The sequence below is a fragment of the Myxine glutinosa genome, chromosome 10 (assembly GCF_964187855.1).
Source record: "Myxine glutinosa chromosome 10, kmMyxGlut1.1, whole genome shotgun sequence".
NCBI classification, from domain to species: domain Eukaryota; kingdom Metazoa; phylum Chordata; class Myxini; order Myxiniformes; family Myxinidae; genus Myxine; species Myxine glutinosa.
The window spans coordinates 64,244,629-64,266,803 of record NC_136270.1 but is presented as its reverse complement, the minus strand read 5'-3'; the positions used below and the strand labels follow the sequence as shown (position 1 = coordinate 64,266,803).

At 42.5% G+C, this 22,175-nt stretch overlaps 1 protein-coding gene across 2 annotated transcripts in view; it reads left to right on the top strand.

Annotated features, from left to right (window-relative positions):
- The window catches only part of TECPR1 (tectonin beta-propeller repeat containing 1), an 83,607-nt gene that overhangs the window by 35,307 nt on the left and 26,125 nt on the right, over positions 1–22,175 (top strand). For both annotated transcript variants that reach the window (XM_068126843.2, XM_068126844.2), the window contains exons 5-10: positions 696–824; positions 6,172–6,346; positions 8,484–8,584; positions 8,808–8,909; positions 11,260–11,830; positions 18,083–18,225. In XM_068126843.2, the coding sequence (XP_067982944.2) occupies positions 696–824; positions 6,172–6,346; positions 8,484–8,584; positions 8,808–8,909; positions 11,260–11,830; positions 18,083–18,225 (1,221 nt within the window). The remainder of the gene's footprint in view (positions 1–695; positions 825–6,171; positions 6,347–8,483; positions 8,585–8,807; positions 8,910–11,259; positions 11,831–18,082; positions 18,226–22,175) is intronic.

Here is a 22,175-nt window from a genome sequence, read left to right as displayed (position 1 = left end):
ACACCAGGGAATGGATAGAACCAGGAAAATGATTGGTTTCCAATGAGACAAAACTTCGGGGGAGATGAAATGCACAGACAGTAAAACGATACAAACCAATAAACGTCAAAATGAATCGGCACACGAGGTTTTCCCAGAGGGTGATAAAAAACAACCGTGAGGAGGTGTCCAATACACCACGTGACTCAGACATTTCTGCAAGAGTCACTGAGGTTTTGCCTTTTTCAATATGAAGAGCACAGGAGGAGGGTGTGACAGAGCCATCCCTCAATGGCAAGTCACGTGTTCCATTTTAAGTACAAATCTTGTTCGGCGATGTGTGAGAGGCATCATTCTACAGGGTGGCAGCACCTTGGGTTTGTGTTTACCTTTTAAACTGCAGAAACTTTACCTTTTGGGAAAGGGAGTCCGTATTGTGCCAGACAATTGGTCTTCATGATATCGGCTCAGAGAACTCCACTGTTTGGTCCTGCGATCCCAGATTCTAATGTTGTATAAAATGGGCTCTTCTCCTGTCTTTGGCTTTCGTGTGATGTATGCACAAACAAATATGGGGGAAACAAAATACAGAAAACGAGGGAATTCAAACTGTCAATGAGTTTGATTTTTACCGGCGTTGCAAAGGTTTATGTGAATGTATGGTTATACGCAGTGGTAATGGCAGCAACAAAACCACATATGCATTGTTGCTGCAGATTTGTGATGGGAACACGGATGCTGGTGGTGCTCAAGTCTTATTCAGTGACATCACAATGGGAGGCTGGCAGATGTGGGACAACGACTCAGGAACCCATTCTGTATGGGCTGTCACCGTTGATGGAAAGGTGTGTCCTCCGTCCACTTTTATAAACATTGCTTCACTTTGTCCTTGTTAAACTGATTCCTGGTTAACACCCAGTGAATTGCACTGCATCTCGTATTGTATGACGGGATGGGCCAGAGGTGGTGCACATTCCTTTAAGTTGTGTAGTCAGGGATCGATTCCTGACCCGACTATAAAGTTAGATTGGTGCTTAGCAAGTGGTGTTGCATAAAAGATTGGATTGTCTGTCCGATGGGACATTAAGCTGGTTGGTCCAGCTGAAGAATAAATTGCAGAATGTATTTTGGCCAATACAAAAAAGTTGAAGCCCAACGCTCAGACGTTGGCCAACACCAGACATACTCCGACAAACTACACCACCATGGCCAATAAAAGCTCTACAAAGACATTGTGGAGAGATCATAAATAATGTCGTGTTCTTCGCGATTAAAATCGTCGAAGGAAACGGATTGTCGAACCAGCTTTAACTCCGAGGCGTTCAGTTCAATGGCGGAGTTAATACATGCTGGGGGGGAAGAAGGAGGGGAGGATGCTGAAGAGCTTACCTTCACGGATCCGCCGATGTCCTCGACCCCCGATGTCCTGCAATAAATGAACTAAAACAACACACGTTTAAAATGTACAAAAATAAACAGGTTTATTAAAGAAAATGCCGGTAACAAAGAAATGCACGATAAAACGAAATTCCAAATTTGAAGGACCCTCCCCACAGACTTGCACACAGACAAAGGGAAATATAAAAGAACGAAAATAAATGTGTGCAATTTATTGTGGGGACTTAGCTCAACTCGGCTGGTGTATGTCGCCAGGAATCGCCAAAGATCGTCTCTGTCTTTGGCAGGAAAGTGCGCTCGTCCTCGCGGGTTAGGCCTCACTGCACGTCTTTTCACTCCGGGCCTCGCGCGCAAATTGAAAGGGCTGTGCCTGTCCACTCGCCGTTCCCGCTTGGAAACACGCGGTTCCCAGTGTGTGGCTCGTCTTCCTCACGACCACCAGCAAGATCTCCCAACATGGCTGCTCGTGATGGTGTCCAAATCAGAAGGGGCGAGAAGATGTCGGCACACAATTGTCCATTCTGGCATCCAGAATGAGAGGCAAGGAAGAGAGAAAATGTCCGCCGGCGCTTTTCTTTGTCGTCCAGGCTCTGACGTCATCTGTGTGCTTCCCCAATCAGTACATGCCACCTTACCAGTCCTCGGTGCCAATCAAATCCCCGCCCAATCACCACTCTTTGGGCGTGTCTCCACGGAGCTGCCTGTCCTGTGCACTTACCAAGTCGGGGTTGTTGGCGGAAGTGCTTGATTCATGGTTTCCGGTGGTTTTTATTTAGTTGGTGTGTTTAAATGCGGGATTCTGGCTAGGTGTCTAGTGCGGTGTCATAAGAAACAGAGGAATAAATTATAGAGGTAACGACACACAGGGGGTTAATTTACCCATAATCCCTCGCTAATTAACAAGCCCCACTCCTCGTGATGGGGACGAATATACAAGCTTAACCCGACACACGGTCTACCGGATCCCTACTTATGGTACATTGAGGTGGTTCTTCTTCTTCACGACAGTTGGAGCACCCTAATCTCTACACTCTACCTGAACTAAGGTATCCCTACCCCCCACAAACGTAACAATAACTTCCCGGGTTACAGATGTAGGGGCATTGCACCCACCAGGCCAAACGAGCAATACACACAAAAACACAACAAATGAACCCATACACCAGTCTTTGACAAAACTAGTGTTTGTGATACACTGCAGGCCGCACGGGGGAATCTGGGGTACAGTAGGATGCAGGGTGCATTGGAGCATTGTCCCCTCACTCCGCTGCCCCCTCCTACACATTGGCATTTACATTGCTTTAATATGTACAATTGTACATACTACATACAATCTGCCCAACCATCAAATTAACACCAGATCATCAGAGCAAAGGAGTTGCTTACAAAATGAGGTCCGCAGGTGTCATTCTTGGGTTTATAGCTCAAATAGCAGACACTCTATTTCTTGCTTTACTGTAAGAAAAAATTCTCTATTATCTACAAGTGTAAGCACACAGAATACCATCACTCAGCTGTGAAACAACAGGACAATCATTTCTGGCAAACTCGAGTGATTGTTATTGGGTTCTTATGAAGTTCTTCAGAAAACCATATCTCTCAAAAACCTTATATACCATATCACAACACCTGTAGTGTGGTGCATTTTTGCTTTGTCTTTACAAGATCAAGGCTCGTGGAAGAACAAATTGACATTTGATAGATCTGAAAAAGATTGATTGTAAACCAATAAGTACAGTATACAAGTAGGGAGGGCATAACGGTGTGGTGGGACAGAAGGTGTATGTCCTACTTAGATTTCCCAAAACAAATCGGAGTCGGTGGTGTCATGTTTGAAACGTCCACTCTAAGTCTGGGAGGTTGGTGTCTCGAACCCCGGCCGAGTCATAACATCGATTTTAAAAATGGTACGTGCTGTTTCCTTGCTTGACGTTCAGCATTTAAGGAGTCGTCCTTGAATGACATGTTCAGCATTTAAGGAGTTGTTCAAGGACGCAGCGACGTGCTGATCCAGCGCGCGCGCGCGCGCACACACACACACACACACACACACACACACACACACACACACACACACACACACACACACACACACATATATATATATATATATATATATATATATATATATATATATATATATATATATATATATATCAGTCACTATGCGACCTTCATATCATCAGTGGAGAACCGCCAGCAAGGTGTCCCATACAGCTGCTGCTGCACCTTGCTGGGAGCGATAAGCACCGCCTGCCACGCGGCAACGTTATCTCCGGTATCCACTCATCATATGGAGTCGACCTGGTTGCGGTTGGGAGTTATTAAGGGTCGACTCCATATGATGAGTTGTCATATAACCGCAACCAGGTCGCTCCATATGATGAGTGGATACCAGAGATAACGTTGCCGCGTGGCAGGCGGTGCTTATCGCTCCCAGCAAGGTGCAGCAGCAGCTGTATGGGACACCTTGCTGGCGGTTCTCCACTGATGATATGAAGGTCGCATAGTGACCGATATAAAAACCGAAAGGGTCACAGAGTTACAAGTGTATGGAAAGCCTCACTGCGTTGCCCTGATGAAGCCCCAACAAGGGCGAAACCAGGTCGGTAACTGTGAGTTTTGCATGCACTTGTGACAGTATCTGTATTTATAATCCGTAATGACGCACTGCTAGATGGTTCCTCTGGAACTTTGCAGGCAAGGCGGACGTGCATGGCGATGACGTCATGTTGTCCGCTCATTAGGTTGGAGAACCAGATTACAGATACCATTATATATATATATATATATGTGTATATATATATATACACACATATATATGTTTAAAAAGGATAGAGCATGGACAAACACCTACTATATGTTGGCAACCGTGAGGGGGAGAAAATGTATCCTTAATTGAGTTAATGAGTGTGGAGAGAAATGCGACGTTATAAACATGGTGCTGCCTGTACCCATCATGCCCGAGGAAGTAGCATCACTTCCTCCAAGCTCTTTGGCTGTTTCTCTGAATTCGAGTCTGGTGGTGTCGCGTGTGTGTGTGTTTGTGTGTTCCAGATACCCCACAACCTTGAGACCAAAAATAGACATGCTAATATTCCTCTAGCTGTGCGCATCTGTCCATATGGAAGAGATCTTCAATAATGTCCCGATTATGAACCACCTTTAGATGCCATTTTCCCTCGGGCCGGGGTTGGCCTTTTTTCAGGTGTATAACAATTTGATATTTTTGCACACATGTGTTGTTGCAGTTTTAGCTCGTATTAATTTTTACATCCGTAAAATGGACAGCGCATCTGTATGATATCCACAGGATGGTGAGTTGGTGACATTGTGTAGATCGCTGCACCCTGGATAGAAACACCGACCCAGCACACACACGTGCATGGATCAGCAGCTAAGTTGTATTTATAGTTTTTATGCTGCACCACGCATTGATCTCCATTTGGATTATCAGGAATCTGAGAAAATGGCCTTGATGTTGGTCACTTTTCAGGAACATTGTGGTACACTGGTAATTTCCTCATCAAGATTAAGAATTATTTATTTTTGCCATTATTATTTTGTTATTTTGATATGTGGTGCATTCTAATTTGTCACACTATGGTAAAACAGTTTGGTACCTTTCACGATATTTGGGACGAAGCATTTACCTGGGTTGTTAATTTGCACTTTGTCCCAAAAGGAATGTGCAGAGGTAGTGCACTCACCTGTAGTTGTCTAGTCTTGGTTTGTTGTCGACCTGACTAAACTTTTGATGAAGCTACACAGTCAGGGTGTTGCATCACATGGCTCCCCTTCCCTCAGGTGGACCTTAAGCCGGGCGTCAGTCTGCGAGACTTAGTTGGTGGATTTTTAAAGATAATACGGTGTCCTTTATGAAGAGTAGTTGAGTTATCGCCAACACCCTTGACAGATTACAAATTCCTGCTCAAATCTCTTTCAGTCGAACCTCAAGCCTGGCCTGCCGGTTCGTGAAAGACTTGGGTCATAAACGTTCCTCGGCTGATCCCACAAGAAGGTGGGAATCATTGGTGCCGTTAAAGAGGGATTAGGGATTAACTTTCGGTTGCTTAGGATTATTGGATTATATTGTAAGTGATGGTAATTTCACAACATCCTATATTCAAATTTAAATTGTAAACCTCAAAACATAGTTCCCACACCGAAAGTAATAACCTCAACCTGTAAGCAATTAACTGTTTTCCCGACCGTGCGGATCATCAGCTGGGCAACGTTCTTCCTCGAGGCTTCGATCCTTTCAGCCCAGAACCTTCAGACACAGTCTCATGATGTTGCATGTACACACATACACACAGACATGCAGACGAACATACGCAACACCACAAGACTGTTGGACGAGACAAACACTGCTACTGAGCTTGGGGGAAGTACCGACAATTCCTGGGGTACTCTGGGTACTGACGATACCACGGCAATGACGCCGCCTTTCTCACTGCACTTGGGGGCATTTTCCTCAGGAGGAATTTCCTCGTCCTCATGGATGCCATGCCAGCTCATGGAGGTTTTTCGTCTTCTTCTTCTTTAAACTTTTCAATGCTGATGGTGAAGCAAGAAAGCAGCACGTAACATTTTAAAAGTCTTTGGTATGACTCGGCTGGGGTTTGAACCACCGACCTCCCAGACTCGGAGATGCTTGAACCATTTCACCACCGTCTGGTTAGAGGACTGTCTACAGTCCTGTTGAGCTCTTTGTTGAACACTTCCGTATGTGTTGCACGTTCACAGCACCAGGATGTACGATTGTTCGCTGGGCGTGTTCAACTCCCACAGATGATGTTCCGACTAGGTGTGATGCGGGATAACCCTGAAGGAAATGGCTGGCAGACCGTGGAGACTCCCAGCCAGGTGCTGCAGCTGAGCTGTGGCCCTTCATCTCTTGTCTGGGCTGTTCTGTGGGAAGGGATACTGCTCATGAGATTGGAGGTCAACAGGCGCTGCCCACAAGGTATACATCATGCACATGCACAGCACAACAATATGTGCGGTAGGTATTTGTAGGCCATGGTTGTGTGTGGTTCGTTAATACAAAGTACCATTCATTGGTGTATTTGTTTCGATCAATAAATGTGGAAAATACCCTTTAAAACAAGGATGCATTCCCCTATATTCAAATGTTTTTTCCTGGGACTGGTACTTTTTAAGGAACTAGAATTGGGAGAAACCTGTCAGGAGTCGAGTTGAGGAAGAATTAAAAATCTACATCATGTGGAATTGTTTATCTGAAAATACGGGAGGAAGGAGGGTCAGCTCGATGGGATGGCTTCCTTTTAGCCATAGTGCACCCACTCCCCCATGTCCATAAAATGTTGGACATGACATGGTGGCTCATGATTAACTGTACTGGAATCCTTGTGCAGATGGGAAGCCAGTTTCCCCACACACTGAGCTGAAAGAACGGATCATTGGGTTTGATGACTTGAGGAAACGCTAGTCATCGTCCTTGCCTTAATTGACAAATGGGATTGGTACTTATTTCTGTGAATACGACTCGTGAAGAATATTGAGCATCAAGAACCACTAGTAACCTGTTGTTTGTTTTAGTAAGAACCACTGACCTCCATCATGAACCAAGGTTGTCAGGGGCAGTTGGCATTGGTAATGGCTGCTGTCCCAGAGCTTGCACTTGGCCATACTGGTCAAAACTAGTTAAATATACTCATCACAAAAAAATAAAATGCCAAAAACTTTGAGCCTTGTATCGTATTAATGGGATGTTCAATGTTTTGAGGAGGAATAGCATATGGATGTGTATGTAGTCTCCATAAACAAGTATGATGTTGGTGGAAGGCAAAGTGAAGTTGGAATGTGAAAACAACATGGCTGACATCAGTCTACCAGAGATCACAGGCAAGCTTTCACGAGCACGAATAGCTTTAGTAACGTTTGTGACCACTAATGACCTCATTACAAGCTTGTAGATGTCTTGTCCTCGACCAGATCAGATGATGTGACTCTTGCCATTAGACACTTTGTCATTCTTCAATCAGGGCCTCTTCTATTTGATCAAAAGCAAGTCGGTGGATTAGGTGTCCACAAACACACCTTCATGGGATGTCCCAAGTAAAGTCGATCTGATTTATGTCTGGAGATTATGCATGCCAATCTTTGTGATTGATGTTATGATCCTGAAGTGCAGCATCGACAACATTGTCATCCATAAAGTTTAAGTCAGGATCTTCTTCTTCGGTCAGAGGTATGACTACAGGCGTAATGATCCCATCCTTGTTTTTGATACCTGTCATATAGAACCCCTCAGAATATTGAAATAATTATCTCTTCTCCAAACAGATTGGAGACTCACTCCCGACCTCGGCTTCATACTCGAGCACATCCGTTAATGAAGCTAGGGCTTCCTCCTTGTGCAAGCCAAAAAAGCAAAAAAAAAGCAGAATCCAGATGCATCAGTTAAGAGACCATGGCACTCATGATTTGTCATCCAGTTGTGATATTAAGTCACCTATTGCAAGCCCTGCAGTCTATGACGCTGCATTAGAGGGGTACGGGCCAGTGGTCTTCAACGGCGCTGCATTATTAGAGGGATACGCGGCAGTGGTCTTCTGATCTTGCTTCCCCGGAGGTGATCTTGTGCAAGGCTCTCAGTGTTTTTTGGAATATCTCGGCATGAAGCTGAGTCCCGTGTCTGTTTGTCACCCAAAGCGAACAGGTTGGTTGCCTCTCTGTGTTCCCTTGCCTTGTCTCAATTATCTCGCCCTCTCAATCCATAGTTCTCCCCAGCCTGGCCAGATCACAACAATGTTTCTCCAGAATCCCATACCTGATTACTCTCCGCAAAAAGCTGATAGCTCGCCTCCATTCCTTCACCCATCTAATATCCCATCTGGAGAACTGACTCGTGTCTGTTGTATCGTGTCTTGCCCATGTGTGCCTTTATCCTCCCATGCCCCTTTGCTACATTATCAGTCTGTGAACCTGTTACTTTATGTCATTTAGTCTTTTCATGAGTCAATATTTCTGTGTACAAAAACATAAAACTAAACTGTTCTTTGGAACCCTGTTTTTTTTGTAACTTCCACCCTTTATCATCCTCATCATTACCCCTTCCTTTTCTCACAAATTTTGAGGCCGAGGCTGGTGTGAGGTCTCCCCTCCAGAGCATGAATTTGGAGTGGTGCAGGTGGCAGTGGGTACTCGTGTCATCTGGACAGTGACCAGCGATGGCAAGGTTCGACAGTGACATCACCACACATCACATAGAAGCAGTTTTACTGCTCCCATATATGTCTATGTTATTTTTTGTATTAATATTTTATTTTATTTTATTTTCTTGTATCTGCGCTATATAAAATAAATGCATTATTATTATTATTATTATCAACATTGTATCTTTTTATTTTCTATCACCATGTGTTCAAATGCTTTCGGTCTGTGTGGGTTGTTCTTGCCAGGTGTGGTTTCGTACCGGCGTAATTCCTTCTTGTCCTGCTGGCGTCAGCTGGGTGGAGATGCCAGTCCGCCTAATGATGCTGAGTGTAGCACCTGATGATCAGGTTGGTGTCTGTGTGTATTTCAACGGGCAACATCACTTGGGCACGGGTGAATTGACAATGGATCTGTGTGGCTTGAAATAATCTATATCTGGATGTGTGGGCTTGGAAACGGGGGAGTTAATTAGTTCATTTGGTTCAACAATGATGGAATGGTACTGAGTATATACCCAGTTGATGACTTGTTACTACCGTCATTGTCACTATATGATGTCGGTCCTGGCCAGCCAGTCCGTGAAAGACTCTCCCCAGCTGTACCCCACAAGGACGATGTAATGGCTGCCATTGAGGAAGTAGTCGTAGTTTTATGTGCTTCTGACACGTTGAAAAATGCACTTCCATTTTGTTTTATTTTGTTTTGTTTCATAGTTTAGTTTACAGGACTTTAACAAATATCAGCAAGAAAGAGCAATCAGAGATTGCAGACCCTCGCCAGGACATATTTGTGTGGTGTTTATTAACTGCTGTGTTTGTGTGGTTTATTGACGACTTAGATTTATGTTCACTCCAATATGGCTGCCAAACCACGTAACTGATGACGTCGTCAATTTCATTCTCCAGTACTATCTTTGTGTCGATCATGCTCAAGAAATTTCAAACGAATTGGATCAAGTGTTCTACTTGTCTAATTATGATGTCATAATGAAGGCACTGATGACATCATCCTGAATATATGTTGTTCCCCAAGGGGAGTACTTGACAATGAGACATGTTTCAATTTTTTCCATAGAGCAGTTTCGGACATATAGAGGTGCAGTTTTTCGTTTTTTCCAAAATGGTGCCCATACCACGTGATCTATGACATCATAATTATCATTTAAAAAATTATTCAGGAGGAAGCGCTCCTCTGGTGAAAATTTCTTGTCAATCGGACCAACGATTGCAGAGAACAGCATACTCACGTTCAGTGCAGACAAACAGACAAACAAACAAATGGACCCAAATGCAATACCCTCTCTTCCGGTGAGGGTAATTATATGTTTAATCTCGTGTTCATATCGTATTTTTGTATGGGCATAGGCTCGGCACATCAAATCAAAGGACTGTGCACATTTCACAATGAACGGGTTTCTTGGGATTCTCGCGGAGATCCCCCATCACGCCAGCCGCAAACAGTGAGTGGTTGGAAATGTCATAAAGAGTAATTCCCACATGAAGTCTGCCCAGATGAGCAGAGAGAAGAGCTGCACAACATTTCACCTCATTTGGATGAGGTTTAGGAATTGAACAGATTTATCAATGTAGCATCCGCTCATCCCATTTCACGGTGATCAGGTGATGTGGTAGTAAGAAAGGATTCCTTCTGTATTGAACAGTTTGTTTGTCTGTTACAACGTTCATGTATTTCAATGAAAGAGTAGGGGCACATCTAAAATACACCCTTTTGTTTTCATGTATGTTATTATAGAATCACATCTAAAATGTGACTTTAAAAAGGCCACCCTAAAAGGCCTGTTTTCCTCTGGGAACGCCCTTGAGCATCAAACCTGATTATTTCCTGACTGAGCCCTGAACTGAGTTGCACCATCTCAATTGGGTTGTGACTGGATCTCACAGCATTACACCATGATCTGAGGTGGATGTCGGATGTTGAGTTCACAGAGGGGTTTCCAAAAAGAATGTTTTGATAGAGAAATTATACATTTTATTTCCAGACCTTCATGCCCACAAATACTTGCTGTTAAACATTGGTGTATGCTTTGATCAGAAACCTGGTCTACACATTCTTCTTCACCTTCTCCAAGCTTTGTGGATGTTAGGCAAGAGGTTCCCAACATATCATTTATCCCTGGAGAGATTGTTGAACCATCACGTAGAGGCGTCCCCGATAGTTGTTGGCTGCGAGTAATATTTTTGGCTGGAGGTGTGTCTGTGTCACTGATGCAACACCTCTCGTTAGTTAGGCCTGGAATTTGTAATTTGTTTAGGGTGCCGGTGATAACTAGCCTACTCTTCGCAAAGGACATCGTGGGATATTTAATGTTCACCAACTAATTCTGGCAGATGAGGCGCCCGTTCAACGTCGATCCGAGGGACGGCACACATTAATGTCTCGCCCTGGCCGTGAGGCATCTAGATGACAGTTTGTACCTGGGCCGGAATTCAAACCCAAGCAAGTCGGTTCAGAGGTGTGTGAATACCTCTAGGCCATCTTGCCAACCTCGATGAACGCTTATATCATTTCCATGAGTACACAGGCCAATCGATTTGCACAAACATGTACCTACCCATAGACATATGCTCACATAAATAACACACCTGACTGTATCTGCATGAGTTTGTTGAAAGAAAGCATTTATTGGTTCGTCTTTTCTGCTTATGTATAATTTGCCCAATTTTTTTTTGCTTTCAGGTGTGGGCCATTGAGAGACAACGGCGGAGTCTGTACATACGGGAGGGTATAGATTCTTCTGAACTAGGTGGTCGAAGCTGGAAATTAGTGGCTCTGACACCAGATAGGAAGGTAGATGGTCGGAAAATGGTGGGAGCACAGGAACAAGATGGAGGAATAGAAAATGTCGAAGAACTGGTAAACTTCCTGAGAGTAAATGACGGACGGAGAGATGGAGAGTCTGGTGGACATGATACGGAGAGCGAAGATAGTGAAAAATCAATGATTGCAAAAGCAGAAGGGTGGAGTAAAATGGATGAGGAATTGGAGAGCAAAGAGGGATATGGTGGGAGTCGCATGATGAGAGAAGCATATAAGGAAGTGGGGGTCTGGGATGCAGAGGACTACAATAGGGAAGCAATGGCTCAAAGAGAGAGGCCGTTGGATGAAAGTAGCAGTTTGAGCAGCTCGGTCGGAGAGGATGGAGGCGATAGCTTTGAATGCGATGTTTCGTTGTGGACCTGGGTGAGCGCAGGAGCTTGCTGTGTGGACTGGAGCAACCCCCCAAGCTGGCTTGCTTCAAGTCGTGGCGGTAAGGGCTTATTTGAGAACTAATTGGTAGAATATGCCCATTCTTGATGCCAAGCTTTGGGGATTAAAAAAAGGAGATATGTGAGGAATGGGAGGAAAGAAAGATAAATTTTGTTAAAACACATCGTTGTCTTACATCATGTGAGTGCTGAGACCCAGAGACCTAACATTAACCTGAAAGGTATTTCTTCAGAAACGCGATTGCCGGCAAACATGATCTTTTCATTCCAACCGCACAAATATTTACCAATACTAAATGAAAAGAAGAAGAACCACCTTTAGAGGCCATTTTTCCCCGCAGAGCAGGGGTTGGCCTTTTTCGGGCACCGTGGTCCCCTTTTTGAAGCAATGTTTTATGGCCGGATGCTCTTCCTGCCGCCATCCCTGTTAGTCGCCTCTTGCGACACACAGGGAATTATTACCAGTGAACTGGTACTCAATTTGCCGACCTTGGAAGGATGACAGGCTGAGTCAACCCCCCTGGCGTTAATGCAGCGATCGACCGGGATTCGAACCCAGGATCTTAGGATCCCAACCCGGCACCCGAACCGCTGAGCCAACACCAGGCTCTACCAATACTAAATGGAAAGCACATTAAAAGTGAATTTTAAACATTTTGATTTTACAGAAATAAACTTTCACATTTTCCCTCAAACTACCTTTAGCAGAAAGCAGCATCTGGTTTTTCAGTCACTCAAGGCGATGCACTCTATTGCGTGCTTCTCGACATCTTTGGAAGCTTTATTTTAAAGATAAATCACGTGTCGGTATTCCCATACTTTTCCACTTGCAAGTGGAGATTTCCAAGACCCCTTGGGTGGTTTGGGATGTTCTGTGCATGTCATGAGTGGTTCTATACAAGGAGCTTAAATGCAACCTCAAAGCCCTTGGTGGGCCCTCATTGTTCCAGCCTTAGCTTTATTTTGAACGCCATAAAGATTCCGATGGCATCTTCATGTTGGTGTCAGCGTCGGTAAAAAAAGATGCTTGTGAGATTAGCTTCAGATTGTAATGATCCTCGTTGTTTTGGACAAGTTGATGCAAATGCCAAAGCCTATAGTATCCAAGGATTGCTCTTTTCCTAAATTTGGTTAAAGAAGCGAATTTTAGAGTTTGCAAAATAATCTTTGTGCAAAGACCGCGAAACGTATGAACTTCCCGGATATGAATGTCGTGTTTGAGTTGATTGACCAGGCTCTTATTTATTAACGGATTGTCACATGATGTACGGTTCCGGCATGTCTCTTCGACAAAACTGTCCAGTACATGGATGCTAAAGACGACTTTGCAGAGAGGTGGTGAGACCATTGATGAAAATGAGAAATAGGATGGATTCTGGGATACTGCCTTTTGGGACACCGACCTCAAACGATGACACAGGGAAACAATTATTGTCCAAGTCACATGCTGCTTGCTTTCATGGAGGAATTCTGCCAGCTATTTGAAGAGAGGACCATAAAGTGTACATAGTTGAGGCTCGTGGATTAGGAAGCAACAGAACACAAGGAACAGCAGAGGGAGAAACACCAACAGCAGAGCTGAAGGCCAAGACAAGGGGAGGCAGACAAACAATGGGTGTGGGAAGGAATAGGGGCCAGGAGTGGATGCATTGAGTGGACAAGATGGATACAGAAGGAAACTCTAGGAGGGAAAACTGGAAATTTGGAAGGAGGAGGGATTGGGAGTGGAGGGGGTGTTGTTGTTGTTATTGTTGTTGTATAGCCTCGGACAGTTCGTTCGAACAAGCGCACAACATGGAGACAGCCGATCAATCTCCCAGGAGTAACCCAGAGATCTCCCCCACATCCCGGATGGTGTACCCCCCACCTTCACAAAGCCAGGGCCACGGCAGCGTTAGAGAGAGAGGAGAGACAAGAGGGAAAGGGCCGGTCCATGGGGACCGATTGGCACTCTGACTATGACCGCGTTGCCCTGACGAATCCGAGCAGCAGGGAAGAATGGGTGAGATTTCACCACCGGCTTACGTTGCGGGGTACAACCAACACGAAGAGGCATCCCTGATAGTTGCTGTTGGATGGGTAAATGAGGGTAGAAAATATCATGGTTTTGTACTGGGAATGATATGAGATGGTGCTGAACAGCTGCCTTGAATACCTGTAGGGAAAAATGATATTGCAGAGGATGTGGAGGTTGGTTCCACAGGTGGCAAAAAAGAGAAACAAATGAGTGTAGGTGAGCTGTGATCTTGGATTTAGGTAGTTTCACCAGAAGGGGGTTCATGGTGGACCATGTGAGCCCCGCAGAAACCTTGGGGGGGACAAAGCTGTAGGATGAGCAGAGGGTGCAAGACCAGAAAGAAGGCGGTAGAAGATAGAGACCATGACCTGTCTGTGATGGTGAAGTGATAGGCCCATAGACACAGATTCATTGTGAGAGATTCCAATAATATTAAAAGCCTTGGTTTTCATGGTGTCAAGCTTAGCAAGATGTGAAGCAGGGGAGCCAGCCCAGTGGGGAGCAGTATTCCATTAGGCGGCAGATGAAAGCCTTGTAGGTGGATAGGAGTTCAGGTGTGCCGATGAAAGACTTTGTACGATAGAGGATACCCAGTCAGCGACTGGCTTTGGAAGCCAACTTTGATATGTGGTTTGCCCAAGAAAGATCATGGCTGATGACTGAACTTCCTCCAGAGGATTGTTAAGAGGGTATATAGAAGGGCTTACTCGATGGTCCTTTCGGAGAGAGCTAGTGAGAGTGAAATTTGTCAGGATTGAAAGACATGTTCCAAGTGTTAGACTGGCTTGTGATTTTTATCATGTTCTGAAGGAAGAGGCTGCAGCCTGTCGGTCTGAAGGATTAGGGATGACACAGCAGAGTGTGCAATCATCAGCAAATGGATAAAGAGAATTTTCCAGAGAGTCGGAGAGATCATTGATGAAGATCAGGAAGAGGACGGACCCAAAACACTGCATTGGGTTCACTCCAACCTTGATAGGGAGAGGAGATGAAAGGATTCTGTTGAATACCACACGTTGGCTCTGAGAGTGGAGGAAGTCAGTAAGCCATGTGTGGAGTTGGCTTTGGATGCCATAAGCAGACAGTTTGAAGAGAAAGGCAGGATGCCAGACTGTATCGAAAGCACGAGATACGGTATGTCCAGAGAGGCGGCCCTCCATCCATTGTTGGGAGAGTAGAAGCAGCGTGTCTAAGGTGGAGTGACCTGGTCTTAATCCAAATTGATGATCTGAGATGAGTTTGTTGAAGAAAAGGAAGGATTTCATATCAACTATAATGATGGATTCCATGACCTTGCTGATTATTGGAAGTAAGCTGATAGATCTGTAGTTAAGGGAATCCTTTTAAACCTTTTTATGTAATGCAGGGATGTTCTCAGACTTCCAAGGAGATGAAAGATGATCTGGCACCAATGACAGAGTGAAAAGGGCAGAGAGAGGATGTGCAAGTACAGGTTTTTATGACAGATGGTTTCGTAAGCAGGACCGAATGCAAAGCAGTGTCAAATGAATGGGAAATGTCACGTGAGGTGGCCCGGACCTCTTGTTTGAAGTTCAAGGCCATCAGTCTTCCACAGAGTAAGCAGGTGGACTATGTCGAGAATAAAATGGCAAGGATGAAAACTAAACCTGTAACCTGAGATGGGACTTGAGGTGACCTGAAGTAGAAAATTCAAACCTGATCTTTTTCAGCAAATAGGCCATTCAGACACTGCTTTCCTCCTGAAGGAATATGGATGCAGGAGGATTCAACAATATATACAGACTTGGCATTTAATGGAATTTTTTTTTTTTGACTTGGGTTTACTTTCTTAACTCAGTATATCAATCTAGTGAGTTTCTTTTACACTTTGGTGATTTATTTGTTAAAAGAACCATGTCACTGATTGTCTGTCGCAGCAAGAAGTCAACAACAGGATTATATCACAGGTGGCGTGGCAAAATGTACGGACAGGTGCATTTGATGATTGGCTTCACAGTCGGGTATACAAGGGTTGTTGCGTTCTGTATTAGTGGAAAACAACTGCTGCACGTCTCCAAAAGTTATTGCCGCTTCCTCTGGAGATGGTCCGTCAACTCGACAATGCTGTTTGTCATGGAGTGGTGGCTTTACGAAATTACGGCATGAAACAGCGTGCTATTGCTCGGCAGTATGGCATCACTCAAGGTCAGGTGTCAAAGATCCTGAAACGAAATGCTCAGAGGGGTGTCCCTACTCCAATACCAAGGCCAGGACGTCCCCGCAGAACCACAAGGAGGGATGATCGCCAGCTGCACAGGTTAGTCCGCAATGGCCGTATCAAGTCAGCTAATCGGCTTAGGGCTGAGTGGCAGCAACTGACAAATGTGCCTGTATCCAGAAGGCTAGTCAACCAACGACTGGTTCAAGCAGGCTATCCTGCCAGGCGTTCCCTGAGAAAGCCACGCCTGACCAGACAACACCGCCAGCGCCGATTGCAGTGGGCCAGAGAGCACCGTCAATGGCAGCCAGGACACTGGAATCACGTGATCTTCAGTGATGAGTCTAGATTTCTGGTCTATCGTCAAGATGGTCGCGTCCGAGTGTGCAGACAAGTGCATGAAGCCTACAACAAAGATTGTATAGTGCCAAGAGTCCAAGCTGGAGGTGGTGGGGTGACCGTTTGGGCTGCTTTTCATACAGGGGGCAAAACTGACCTGGTTGTTCTGAATGGAAACCTGAACCAGTTCAAGCACAGGGCCATTCTGGAAGAAACATTGCTTCCAGCTGCACTGGCTTTGGCTCATGCAGCCTTTCGAGGAAACTTTGTCTTCCAATATGACAATGCACGGCCTCATCGTGCTCGCATGATCCAACACTTTCTTGCTGACCGTGGTGTAGAGCATATGGAGTGGCCTGCCATGTCCCCGGATATGAATCCCACAGAGAACTTGTGGGCAGAATTAACGCGTCAAATCGACCACTTGGACCAGCAGCCGACCTCTGTGTGTGAATTGCAGCAGGCTATTGTCACTGCATGGCAAGCGATTCCTGTCCAAACCTTGGCAAATCTCGTGAACAGCATGCCTCAACGTGTACGTGCTCTCCTGAATGCTCGTGGGGGTTACACAAAGTACTGAACTGTAATTTTACTGTCCGTAATCCCAGTCGTAATTTAACTTTTGTTTTTGTTAAAAAATGTTTTGGCTAATGTGCAAAATAAAGAGATACTTCTGGAAAACGTACAGAAGTTTAACACAGTTTTGTCCATGAATTGAGTTCGATATCAGTTTACATCATTTTCAAGGATCAATTTATTTGTTTCGAAATGTCAAATGTGGTTTTTGTTTCTTTTAAACGTCACATTAACAAAATCTAGAATAATTTCAACATAATTCCAATGAACTTTTGGTTCTAAGACATCTTGAAAAGTAAGTTCACCCCCACAAAAAAATATTCCATATTAAGTGCCAAGTCTGTATTTGGATTATACACCTGGGCCATGTTTTCATGAGTTACCACCAGGATTTTGAGTTTGGAGAAAGGACTAAAATATGTGGTTTCAGACGAGAATGGAGTTTGGCTCTAGCTCTTTTAAGGATAGATAAATACCAAGTTTGGGCCTTGAAAAGTAACTAGATAGAAGGATGGTATCTCTCGGTAGAAAAGCACGATGCTTCTGGCTATTACGTCATCGCATGTGCTTCCGTTTACCAGGGACAGCACATCATACAGGAGAGTTTGAAATATGAGGCAATTAGCTTACGGAGTCGAGAAAGCAGCCGCTTGTGAACATAAATCCAACACGGTCTACATCTGCACCTGATGTGATACATAGCCAAGTCTTCAAACAATCCTGCAAATTATCTAGCCGCCCATCTGTCCTGTTGAACTTCCAAATATGGCGATGCCTTCGCATTTTGACAATACAACATACTGCATCGTCTAGAAATAAAAGTATTTCTGTGAACATTCTTCCCATCACCATACTCTTTTACTTCCCACCATCCCTGGATTGAATACATGAACTCGGATGCTCAACAATGATAGGTAAAGCTTTTAAGAGCGATTATTGTTTTGAAACTTGTCTGAATACGTGTGATGGAATTTGGCCGTGACAGATCTGATGGTAAAACATTTAATACAAACAAGAAATACTTTATGAAATCGGAAATGACAGAATGGAAAGCTCGTATACATGGGTAGTGGTGGTCGTTCTTTTATTTTTATTATTATTATTATTATTATTATTATTATTATTATTATTATTAAATTATTTATACAATTATAGGGTGATTTATATTGTTGTGCTTTTCAGGTGTGAACAAGAAGACTGCTCGAGAAATGATGCGCCAATCAGCCAGCGAGTCCCCCTGGCATCGTAACATTGCCAGGCAACTGGCGGAATTGGCACAGAAAGAGAGGCAGGGATTTGAACATTACCCTCAAGCTACAGATCAGGTAACCACACGCTACAGAGAAGGTAATCACACGCTACAGAGAAAGTAACCACACGCTACAGAGAAGGTAATCACACGCCACAGAGAAAGTAATCACACGCTACAGAGAAGGTAATCACATGCTACGGAGAAGGTACCCACACTACCCACATGCTACAGAGCAGGTACCCACATGCTACAGAGCAGTTACCCACACGCTACAGTGCAGGTAACCACAGGCTACAGAGAAGGTAATCACATGCTACGGAGAAGGTACCTACACGCTACAGGGAAGGTACCCACACGCTACAGAGCAGTTACCCACACGCTACAGTGCAGGTAACCACAGGCTACAGAGAAGGTAATCACATGCTACGGAGAAGATACCCACACACTACATACAGATCAGGTACCCACATGCTACAGAGAAGGAAATCACACGCTACAGAGAAGGTAACCACATGCTACGGAGAAGGTACCCACACACTACAGATCAGGTACCCACAGGCTTCAGAGCAGGTGCCCACAGACTTCAGAGCAAGTACCCACATGCTACAGAGAAGGAACCCACACGCTACAGAGAAGGAACCCACATGCTACATAGCAGGTATCTACAAGGTACAAAGCAGGTACCCACATGCTAAAGAGCAGGTATCTAAAGGCTACTGAGCAGGTACCCAAATGGATCAGATCAGGTACGCATACGTTACAGAGCAGGTATCTACACACTACTGAGCAGGTATCTCCACACTACAGAGCAGGTATCTACAGGCTACTGAGCAGGCACCCACATGCTACTGAGCAGGTACTCACAGGTTTCAGAGCAGGTAGCCACACGCTACAGAGAAGGTAACCACATGCTACAGAGCAGGTCCCCTCACACTACAGAACAGGTACCTACAGGCTGGTTTAATTTGACTGGGTTAATTAAAAAGTTGGTTTAATTTGACTGGTTTAACTTGACGGCCTTAATTGAACAGCTGGTTTAATTTGACTGGTTTAATTTAAAAGCTGGTTTAATTTGACTGGTTTAATGGAACAACTGGTTTAATTAAACATCTGATTTAATTTGACTGGTTTAATTAAAAAGCTGACTTACTTTCACCAGTTTAATTAAATAGTTGGTTTACTTAAATGGTTGGTTTAATTTGACTGGTTTAAATATAGGGCTGGTTTAATTTGACTGGTTTAAATGGAGGGCTGGTTGAATTTGACTGGTTTAATTAAACAGCTGGTTGAATTTGACTGGTTTAATTTGACTGGTGTATTTAAACAGCTGGTTTAATTTGACTGGTGTATTTAAACAGCTGGTTGAATTTGACTGGTTTAATTTGACTGGTGTATTTAAACAGCTGGTTGAATTTGACTGGTGTATTAAAACAGCTGGTTTAATTTGACTGGTTTAATTAAAAAGTTGGTTTAATTTGACTGGTTTAATTAAAAAGTTGGTTTAATTTGACTGGTTTAATTAAAAAGTTGGTTTAATTAACAACTTGGCTTAATTTGACTGGTTTAAAGGCTGGTTTAATTTGACTGGGTTAATTAGAAAGTTGGTTTAATTTGACTAGTGTAAAAGCTGGTTTAATTTGACTGGTTTAATTAAAAAGCTGGTTTAATTTGACTGGGTTAATTTGACTGGTTTAAAGGCTGGTTTAATTTGACTGGGTTAATTAAAAAGTTCGTTTATTTGACTGGGTTAATTTGACTGGGTTAATTAAAAAGTTGGTTTAATTTGACATGTTTAAAACCTGGTTTAATTTGACTGGTTTAAAAGCTGGTTTAATTTGACTGGTTTAATAAAAAACTTTGTTTAATTTGACTAGTTTAATATTTTTAAAAAGCTGGTTTAATTTGACTGGTTTAATTTGACTGCTTTAATTGAACAGCTGGTTTAATTTGACTGGTTTAATTAAAAAGTTGGTTTAATTAACAACTTGGCTTAATTTGACTGGTTTAAAGGCTGGTTTAATTTGACTGGGTTAATTAGAAAGTTGGTTTAATTTGACTAGTGTAAAAGCTGGTTTAATTTGACTGGTTTAATTAAAAAGCTGGTTTAATTTGACTGGGTTAATTTAACTGGTTTAAAGGCTGGTTTAATTTGACTGGGTTAATTAAAAAGTTCGTTTATTTGACTGGGTTAATTTGACTGGGTTAATTAAAAAGTTGGTTTAATTTGACATGTTTAAAACCTGGTTTAATTTGACTGGTTTAAAAGCTGGTTTAATTTGACTGGTTTAATTAAAAACTTTGTTTAATTTGACTAGTTTAATATTTTTTAAAAGCTGGTTTAATTTGACTGGTTTAATTTGACTGCTTTAATTGAACAGCTGGTTTAATTTGGCTGGTTTAAAAGTGGTTTCATTTGACAAGTTTAATTATAAGGCTGGTTTAATTTGACCTGTTGAATTTGACCGGTTTAACTTGACTGATTTAATTTGACTGGTTTAATTTGACTGGTTTAATTTGACTGGTTTAATTTGACTAGTATATTTAAAAAGCTGGTTTAATTTGACTGGTGTATTTAAACAGCTGGTTTAATTTGACTGGTTTAATGAACAGCTGGTTTAATTTGACTGGTGTATTTAAACAGCTGCTTTACTTTAACTGGTTTAAAGGCTGGTTTAATTTGACTGGTTTAATTAAAAAGCTGGTTTAGTTTGACTGGTGTATTTAAACAGCTGCTTTACTTTAACTGGTTTAAAGGCTGGTTTAATTTGATGGGGTTATTTCTAAAGTTGGTTTAATTTTACTGGTTTCATTTGACTGGGTTAATTAGAAAAGTTGGTTTAATTTGACATGTTTAAAAGCTGGTTTAATTTGACTGGTTTAAAAGCTGGTTTAATTTGACTGGTTTAATTAAAAACATGGGTTAATTTGACTGGTTTAATTAAAAAGCTGGTTTAATTTGACTGGTTCAATTAAAAAGCTGGTTTAATTTGACTGGTTTAAAATGACTGCTTTAATTGAACAGCTGGTTTAAAAGCTGGTTTAATTTGACTGCTTTAATTAAAAAGCTGGTTTAATTTGACTGGTTTAAAATGACTGCTTTAATTGAACAGCTGGTTTAAAAGCTGGTTTAATTTGACTGATTTAATTAAAAAGCTGGTTTTATTTGACTGGTTTAATTAAAAACTTTGTTTAATTTGACTCGTTTAATATTTTTTAAAAGCTGGTTTAATTTGACTGGTTTAATTTGACTGCTTTAATTGAACAGCTGGTTTAATTTGGCTGGTTTAAAAGTGGTTTCATTTGACAAGTTTAATTATAAGGCTGGTTTAATTTGACCTGTTGAATTTGACCGGTTTAACTTGACTGATTTAATTTGACTGATTTAATTTGACTGGTTTAATTTGACTGGTTTAATTTGACTGGTTTAATTTGACTAGTATATTTAAAAAGCTGGTTTAATTTGACTGGTGTATTTAAATAGCTGGTTTAATTTGACTGGTGTATTTAAACAGCTGCTTTACTTTAACTGGTTTAAAGGCTGGTTTAATTTGACTGGGTTAATTAAAAAGTTGGTTTAATTTGACTGGTTTAAAAGCTGGTTTAATTTGAATGGTTTAATTAAAAAGCTGGTTTAATTTGACTGGTGTATTTAAACAGCTGCTTTACTTTAACTGGTTTAAAGGCTGGTTTAATTTGATGGGGTTATTTCTAAAGTTGGTTTAATTTTACTGGTTTAATTTGACTGGGTTAATTAGAAAGGTTGGTTGAATTTGACATGTTTAAAAGCTGGTTTAATTTGACTGGTTTAATTAAAAACATGGGTTAATTTGACTGGTTTAATTAAAAAGCTGGTTTAATTTGACTGGTTTAATTTGACTGGTTTAAAATGACTGCTTTAATTGAACAGCTGGTTTAAAAGCTGGTTTAATTTGACTGCTTTAATTAAAAAGCTGGTTGAATTTGACTGGTTTAAAATGACTGCTTTAATTGAACAGCTGGTTTAAAAGCTGGTTTAATTTGACT